Source organism: Salmo trutta, chromosome 28, assembly GCF_901001165.1.
Source record: "Salmo trutta chromosome 28, fSalTru1.1, whole genome shotgun sequence".
Classification (NCBI taxonomy): Eukaryota; Metazoa; Chordata; class Actinopteri; order Salmoniformes; family Salmonidae; genus Salmo; species Salmo trutta.
In genome coordinates, this window is record NC_042984.1 from 2,904,601 (window position 1) to 2,914,600 (window position 10,000).

Sequence of the window (10,000 nt, forward strand, 5' to 3'; positions counted from 1 at the left end):
CATTGAGCCACTGGTCAGTCATGTCAACCAATGCAGTGGTAGTGGAATGATTTTTGCGATAAGCATGCTGATTGGCTGTAATCAGATCATTATTTTCCATGTACTCCCATATTTGTCTACTCACAATACCCTCCAATATCTTACTGAGTGTAGGGAGTAGACTAATTGGTCCACTATTGGCAGGAGTAGCGGGTTCTTTGCAGTCTTTTGGAATAGGACAAAGTTTAGCATGCTTCCATACATTTGCAAACATCCCCTTTTCCAGTGACCAATTAAATATGTATCTCAGTGGAACTGCAATCTGGGGAGCAGCACAGCGAAGCAAAAAATTGTCCATAACCTGTAGATTTCCCATCAGGTAATGACTTCAAAAGGTTTAACACCTCCTCCACTGACACCGTTTGCAGACTAAAAGAGCAGATCTTGTTGCTCATAATATGATCATCAATCCATTGGACAATAGCTTGTTTGGAAGAATGTATGTTTACATTGTTGCTCCGTAAATTAATTTTCTTTGTGAAAAAATCTGCAAAATGATTGGCAATATCAACTGGTTTTGTTATTATTCTCCCGTCAACCTCCACACTAGAAGGGCATGATGAGATAGATGTACCAAGTAAACCCTTAACTGTGTTCCATACCTTTTTACAATCATTTTTACAATCAATAAAAGCATTGTTGAAAAATAACTTTTTTTTCCTTCGATTCAATTTAACTGCATAATTACGAAATGTTCTATAATTCTGTTCATCAATTTCTAGTTTTGACTTGGCTGCTAAGACTTTTGACATATTTCTTTGAGAAAAAGCCTCACCCAGTTCATCATCAATCCATGGAGATGGACGTGCACCAACTGTACTCTTTCTTATAGGGGCATGATGGTCCATAACCTCAGTGAGCAAATCAATAAAACATTCTGTAGCGTGATTTAAATCATCCTCTAGATAAATCAGCTCCCAGGGTACAGCAGCCAAATCATTTAGAAATAGCTCATAATTAAATGTTTTAAAATTTCTCTTGACCACAATCCTAGGGGGTTTCTTTGGAACCTTGGTGTTCATGGTTACGGTCACAATATTATGGTCTGTCCAGCCCACTGGCATTGATCTGGCTTTTAAGCATTGCGATGGTATATTACAGAAAATCAGATCAATGCATGTGTCTGAACGATGACCCAACTTAATTGATGATCTAGTAGTATCATTAACCATTTGTTTCAAACCACAGTTCATAGCATATCTCATCAATTTTGTTCTATTCAAATTATTGTGATCCTTCCAATTTATATTAAAATCACCCAAGATAAATACATCTCTGTTGCTATCTGTGGCCTTGTCAAACCCAGTGTATAAGTCATCCAAATAGGACACCTTAGAGCTAGGAGGTCTGTACACACATCCTACCAATATGGCTGCCTGGTGAGGCAGATGTACTTGAGCCCATAGTGCCTCTACTTGACATACATTAAGGTCATCCCTCCTCTTAAAAGGTATCTGATTCTGAATATACAGTGCTACACCCCCACCCTTCCTATTCCTGTCGCTTCTCAGTAGACTATATCCATGAATGTTAATTTGCCCATCATTTACAGATGCATCTAAATGCGTTTCGGTCAAGGCCAAAATATGAATATTATTTATCTTGACCAAGTTAAAAACCTCATGTATTTTGTTAGGAAGGCTACATACATTAACCTGAGCTATATGCAACCCTTTCCTTGTCAAGTGAAGATCAATAGAGAATGTATTCGTTATAGTTGAAGTTGTCATGATACACTACAACATACAAACTCAAATTTGAACATTAAATTAAAATAGCCAGGAAGTTACTCTAGAGTCCCGATACAATTGCCCGTTGATATAAAGTTTATCCATCACCATGGAGACTCGTTGATTCAGGCAACGTTTTTCCTTCATGATGGGATATAGTTTTTTTCTCCTTTCATTGATCTCGGTGGGGAAGTGATCATTCATTCCAAAATCAGTGTTTCTGAGTTCTCTGCCCATGTTCTTCGTCATTTCCTTTTGCTTAATTTTGTCAAAACATGCAATAATGGCCTATTTCCAGAGGTCTTACCTATTCTATGGACTCTGGAGAAAGTTACATCACGCACAACATCAGTGGGCAGTTTTAGTTGAGTTGACATAAAATCTCGGACTGTGTCCTCACAGCCTCTGCTGTTGTCATTCTCCGGTATCCCTGAAAATATGAGATTGTCCCGCATTGATCGACACTGTACATCAAGCAAGGTTTCTTTAAGTTGTTTGTTCTCCCTTTGTACCACCTCCACCTTGCTATGAATAGAGTCTACAGCTCCGTGTTCTCTTTCCTTAGATCATCAATCTGACGTTGGCTGAATTCTAGACCGGCACATAATGCATTGATATCCTCTCGTAATATATCCAAGATATCAAGTTTGGCAAGCCTTTCATTGATGGATTTCAACAAGTCAACATCCATATCTGTAAACCTCTCCCCACTCGCCACACGCGCCCTCTTACTAGGGGATGGTTTGGTTCCATCGTTGATACCAATTGTCCAACCTGATTTTGGTTTGTTTTGTTGATTGGGTTGGTTGTCCTTAACAATGCTTGAGTCCTCCGAAGCTAGCGACATGTTTCTAAGAGTTCGTAAGTATCTCTCGTCAATGAATCGTTCAAGCTCTTCAATGGATTCTGAATCATCCAGCGTGTTTACAGACAAAGTTTAACAAACAAACAAATTGTTCAGCTGCGTGAGTTGAGTGTGGCGCAATTTCCGTTCCAATTTTCACGTTGAAGTGTTGAAGCGCATGACGTTGGGAACAGCCTGGCGGGGTGTTGGTGAGGAAGATTGGTGTGAGAGAGACAGAGTAGAGAGAGAGATGTTGATACACTATAAACAACAACATTTTACCCAGTGGACTCCATAGTGGAACAGTGGATTCCAAGCAGATTCACAGTAGCAGCATCCTTTTGGAAAGACAACACAATCTTTAACAAACACATCATCTTTACAATGACTCACTCACCAGGATGAGGTATCTGTCCTGTCAGGTGTGTGTGTGTGTGTGTGTGTGTGTGTGTGTGTGTGTGTGTGTGTATTTGTGTGTGTGTGTGTGTGTGTTTGTGTGTGTGTCACTCACCAGTATGAGGTGTCTGTCCTGTGAGGTGTGTGTGTGTGTGTGTGTGTGTGTGTGTGTGTGTGTGTGTGCGTGCGTGCGTGCGTGCGTGTGTGTGTGTGCGCGTCACTCACCAGGATGAGGTATCTGTCCTGTGAGGTGTGTGTGTGTGTGTGTGTGTGTGTGTGTGTGTGTGTGTGTGTGCGTGCGTGCGTGCGTGCGTGCGTGTGTCACTCACCAGGATGAGGTATCTGTCCTGTGAGGTGTGTGTGTGTGTGTGTGTGTGTGTGTGCGTGCGTGCGTGCGTGTGTCACTCACCAGGATGAGGTATCTGTCCTGTGAGGTGTGTGTGTGTGTGTGCGTGCGTGCGTGCGCGTGTGTGCGCGTGTCACTCACCAGTATGAGGTATCTGTCCTGTGAAGTGCCGTTCTTGGCCGACAGCTTGAGGATGTGTCCCTCCTTGATGAGTTCGTTAGTAGGGTTAACGATGTCCTCCTCTCCTCCCAGCAGCTCATACACCTTCAGCAGCTTATGCATACGCTCCTGTAATCGTTCAGAGACAGTGGTTGAACACACAGTAAGTACATTGAGGGACTGAATGAAGGACCATTGTCGAGGCCTTCTTCTCCACTAGGAGCTAAAGGAATGAGTCGAGTCAGTCCTACTGAACCAGAAGGTGCTATAAGATGAAAAACAACCTCATGTTAAATGACAGCGTCTCTGCTGGGGGGGGGGGGGGGGGGGGGGTTTATCTGGTGTGAACGAACGGGTGGGGTGGTGGAGGTTGGAGTAATGTTGATGTGGTTTGGCCCTGCGATGTGTTTACGTTCGGTTGTGTGTGATCTGTTAAAGGACTCACCATCTTTCTGATGGCTGTGTTTCAGTGCTCTGCAGCTGTTAAAGGACTCACCATCTTTCTGATGGCTGTGTTTCAGTGCACTGCAGCTGTTAAAAGGACTCACCATCTTTCTGATGGCTGTGTTGGAGTGCTCTGCAGCTGTTAAAGGACTCACCATCTTTCTGATGGCTGTGTTGGAGTGCTCTGCAGCTGTTAAAGGACTCACCATCTTTCTGATGGCTGTGTTGGAGTGCTCTGCAGCTGTTAAAGGACTCACCATCTTTCTGATGGCTGTGTTTCAGTGCTCTGCAGCTGATAAAGGACTCACCATCTTTCTGATGGCTGTGTTGGAGTGCTCTGCAGCTGATAAAGGACTCACCATCTTTCTGATGGCTGTGTTTCAGTGCTCTGCAGCTGATAAAGGACTCACCATCTTTCTGATGGCTGTGTTAGAGTGCTCTGCGGCTGTTAAAGGACTCACCATCTTTCTGATGGCTGTGTTTCAGTGCTCTGCAGCTGTTAAAGGACTCACCATCTTTCTGATGGCTGTGTTGGAGTGCTCTGCAGCTGTTAAAAGGACTCACCATCTTTCTGATGGCTGTGTTGGAGTGCTCTGCAGCTGTGGCGATCAACTCCAGAGATTCTGAAAAGACACAACAGAGATTTTATTACTTCCAGCAACTAAACCATTTCACAGTGTAACTGATTCATATACTGACTTGCTCTTCTGATGTAATTTTCATGCATTCTCTTGCATGTGTTACAACTGACAGCACATAATACATTACAGAGCCTTCGGAAAGTATTCAGACCCCTTGACTTTCTCCACATGTTGTTGCGTTACTACTCCCTTCACAGAGTAGCGCAAACTGGCACTAACCAGAATAGAAAGAGGAATGGGAGGCCCCGGTGCACAACTGAGCAAGAGGACAAGTAGAGTGCCTAGTTTGAGAAATAGAAGCCTCACAAGACCTCAACTAGTAGCTTCATTAAATAGTACCCACAAAACACCAGTCTCAACATCAACAGTAAAGAGGCCCCTCATGTACTCTTTGTTCACCAACGACTGCGTGGCCAAGCACGACTCTAACACCATCATAAAGTTTGCTTACGACACAACAGTGGTAGTAGGCCTGATCACCACCAACGATGAGACGGCCTATAGGGACGAGGTCAGAGACCTGGCAGTGTAGCAAGACAATGGAGCTGATCGTGGACTACAGGAAAAGGAGGGCCGAACAGGCCCCCATTAACATCAACAGGACTGAAGTGGAGCGGGTCGGAAGTTTCAAGTTCCTTAGTGTCCACATCACCAACAAACTATCATGGTCCAAACACACCAAGACAGTTGTGAAGAGTGTACGACAAGACCTTTTCCCCCTCAGGAGACATTGATTCTGTACCGGTACCCCCTGTATATAGCCTCCACATTGACTCTGTACCGGTACCCCCTGTATATAGCCTCCACATTGACTCTGTACCGGTACCCCCTGTATATAGCCTCCACATTGACTCTGTACCGGTACCCCCTGTATATAGCCTCCACATTGACTCTGTACCGGTACCCCCTGTATATAGCCTCCACATTGACTCTGTACCGGTACCCCCTGTATATAGCCTCCACATTGACTCTGTACCGGTACCCCTGTATATAGCCTCCACATTGACTCTGTACCGGTACCCCCTGTATATAGCCTCCACATTGACTCTGTACCGATACCCCCTGTATATTGCCTCGTTATTGTTATGTAAATGTATTGTGTTACTTTTAGATTCATTAGAATTATTTTAATCTGTCTATTTTATTTAATTTAGAAAATATTTTTTTAACTCTATTTCTTGAACAGCATTGTTGGTAAAGGGCTTGTAAGTAAGTGATTTGAATACCTTAAATACACTTATAATAATACGATAAATTATACACCCTTCTAATAATACAGTACATTATATACAATATTTATACACACTCCCAATAATACAATACATTATATACACTTATAGTAATACAATACATTTTACACAATACATTATACACACTGAAAATAATACAATACATTATATACACTATGTTACATACACTTATAATAATACAATACATTACAATGCCTATACAATACATTACATACACTATGTTATATACACTTATAATAATACAATACATTACATACACTATGTTATATACACTTATAATAATACAATACATTACATACACTATGTTATATACACTTATAATAATACAATATATTACATACACTTGTAATAATACAATATATTACATACACTTGTAATAATACAATACATTACAATGCCTTTACAATACATTACATACACTATGTTATATACACTTATAATAATACAATACATTATATACACTATGTTATATACACTTATAATAATACAAAACATTACATACACTTGTAATAATACAATATATTACATACACTATGTTATATACACTTATAATAATACAATACATTACAATGCCTATACAATACATTACATACACTATGTTATATACACTTATAATAATACAATACATTACATACACTTGTAATAATACAATATATTACAATGCCTTCGGAAAGTATTGAAACCCCTTGAAACCCCTTCATTTTCCCCCCTCATTGATCTACATACAATACCCCATAATAACAAAGCAAACATTGTTTTTTTTTAAATGTTTGCAAATTTATTACAAATAAAATGCGAAAATATCACATTTACAAAATATCACATTTACATTAGTATTCAGGTATATCACATTTACATTAGTATTCAGGTATATCACATTTACATTAGTATTCAGGTATATCACATTTACATGAGTATTCAGGTATATCACATTTACATGAGTATTCAGGTATATCACATTTGCATTAGTATTCAGGTATATAACATTTACATTAGTATTCAGGTATATCACATTTACATTAGTATTCAGGTATATCACATTTACATTAGTATTCAGGTATATCACATTTACATTAGTATTCAGGTATATCACATTTACATTAGTATTCAGGTATATCACATTTACATTAGTATTCAGGTATATCACATTTACATGAGTATTCAGGTATATCACATTTACATTAGTATTCAGGTATATCACATTTACATTAGTATTCAGGTATATCACATTTACATAAGTATTCAGGTATATCACATTTACATAAGTATTCAGGTATATCACATTTACATTAGTATTCAGGTATATCACATTTACATTAGTATTCAGGTATATCACATTTACATTAGTATTCAGGTATATCACATTTACATTAGTATTCAGGTATATCACATTTACATTAGTATTCAGGTATATCACATTTACATTAGTATTCAGGTATATCACATTTACATTAGTATTCAGGTATATCACATTTACATGAGTATTCAGGTATATCACATTTACATGAGTATTCAGGTATATCACATTTACATGAGTATTCAGGTATATCACATTTACATTAGTATTCAGGTATATCACATTACATTAGTATTCAGGTATATCACATTTACATTAGTATTCAGGTATATCACATTTACATAAGTATTCAGGTATATCACATTTACATTAGTATTCAGGTATATCACATTTACATTAGTATTCAGGTATATCACATTTACATGAGTATTCAGGTATATCACATTTACATGAGTATTCAGGTATATCACATTTACATTAGTATTCAGGTATATCACATTTACATTAGTATTCAGGTATATCACATTTACATTAGTATTCAGGTATATCACATTTACATTAGTATTCAGGTATATCACATTTACATGAGTATTCAGGTATATCACATTTACATGAGTATTCAGGTATATCACATTTACATGAGTATTCAGGTATATCACATTTACATGAGTATTCAGGTATATCACATTTACATTAGTATTCAGGTATATCACATTTACATTAGTATTCAGGTATATCACATTTACATGAGTATTCAGGTATATCACATTTACATGAGTATTCAGGTATATCACATTTACATAAGTATTCAGGTATATCACATTTACATAAGTATTCAGGTATATCACATTTACATTAGTATTCAGGTATATCACATTTACATTAGTATTCAGGTATATCACATTTACATGAGTATTCAGGTATATCACATTTACATGAGTATTCAGGTATATCACATTTACATGAGTATTCAGGTATATCACATTTACATGAGTATTCAGGTATATCACATTTACATTAGTATTCAGGTATATCACATTTACATTAGTATTCAGGTATATCACATTTACATTAGTATTCAGGTATATCACATTTACATTAGTATTCAGGTATATCACATTTACATTAGTATTCAGGTATATCACATTTACATTAGTATTCAGGTATATCACATTTACATGAGTATTCAGGTATATCACATTTACATTAGTATTCAGGTATATCACATTTACATTAGTATTCAGGTATATCACATTTACATTAGTATTCAGGTATATCACATTTACATAAGTATTCAGGTATATACATAGTATTCAGGTATATCACATTTACATTAGTATTCAGGTATATCACATTTACATTAGTATTCAGGTATATCACATTTACATTAGTATTCAGGTATATCACATTTACATTAGTATTCAGGTATATCACATTTACATTAGTATTCAGGTATATCACATTTACATTAGTATTCAGGTATATCACATTTACATTAGTATTCAGGTATATCACATTTACATCAGTATTCAGGTATATCACATTTACATCAGTATTCAGGTATATCACATTTACATCAGTATTCAGGTATATCACATTTACATCAGTATTCAGGTATATCACATTTACATCAGTATTCAGGTATATCACATTCACATTAGTATTCAGGTATATCACATTTACATTAGTATTCAGGTATATCACATTTACATAAGTATTCAGGTATATCACATTTACATAAGTATTCAGGTATATCACATTTACATAAGTATTCAGGTATATCACATTTACATCAGTATTCAGGTATATCACATTTACATAAGTATTCAGGTATATCACATTTACATAAGTATTCAGGTATATCACATTTACATTAGTATTCAGGTATATCACATTTACATTAGTATTCAGGTATATCACATTTACATAAGTATTCAGACCCTTTCCTCAGTACTTTGTTGAAGCACCTTTGGCAGCGATTACATTTTTACATTTACATTTTAGTCATTTAGCAGACACTCTTATCCAGAGCGACTTACAGTAGTGAATGCATACATTTCATAAAAAAATTTTTTGTTTATTTCTGTGCTGGCCCCCCGTGGGAATCGAACCCACAATCCTGGCGTTGCAAACAACATGCTCTACCAACTGAGCTACAGGGAAGGCTATCGAGTCAAACAATTATACGTTTTCATGTCTGTATTGAACACACCGTGTAAACATTCACAGTGCAGGGTGGGAAATGTATGTGAACCCTTGGATTTAATAACTGGTTGACCCTCCTTTGGCAGCAATAACCTCAACCAAATGTTTTCTGTAGTTGCAGATAAGACCTGCGCAACGGTCAGGAGGAATTGTGGACCATTCCTCTTTACAAAACTGTTTCAGTTCAGCAATATTCTTGGGATGTCTGGTGTGAACTGCTCTCTTGAGGTCATCTCACAGCATCTCAATCAGGATGAGGTCAGGACTCTGACTGGGCCACTCCAGAAGGTGTATTTCCTTCTTTTGAAGCGATTCTGTTGTTGATTTACTTCTGTGTTTTTGGGTCGTTGTCCTGTTGCGTCACCCAACTTCTGTTGAGCTTCAGTTGGCGGACAGATAGCCTTACATTCTCCTGCAAAATGTCTTGATAAACTTGGGAATTCATTTCTCCGTCGATGATCGCAAGCTGTCCAGGCCCTGAGGCAGCAAAGCAGCCCCCAAACCATGATGCTCCCTCCACCATACTTTACAGTTGGGATTCGTTTTTGATGTTGGTGTGCTGAACCAGCTTTTTGTTAAAACAGAGAAATGGGAATTCCATCGTTCCACCATCTCCTTCCTAGGATACATCGTCGCTGCAGGACATATG

The 10,000-nt window shown here is 37.8% G+C and overlaps 1 protein-coding gene across 1 annotated transcript in view; it reads right to left on the minus strand.

The window, feature by feature from the left end:
* The window catches only part of LOC115165275 (FYVE, RhoGEF and PH domain-containing protein 1-like), a 44,596-nt gene that overhangs the window by 18,701 nt on the left and 15,895 nt on the right, over positions 1-10,000 (minus strand). Inside the window, exons 5-6 of the mRNA XM_029718313.1 lie at positions 4,523-4,581; positions 3,497-3,643 (exon numbers count right to left, since the gene is read on the minus strand). Coding sequence (XP_029574173.1) covers positions 3,497-3,643; positions 4,523-4,581 — 206 coding nt within the window. The remainder of the gene's footprint in view (positions 1-3,496; positions 3,644-4,522; positions 4,582-10,000) is intronic.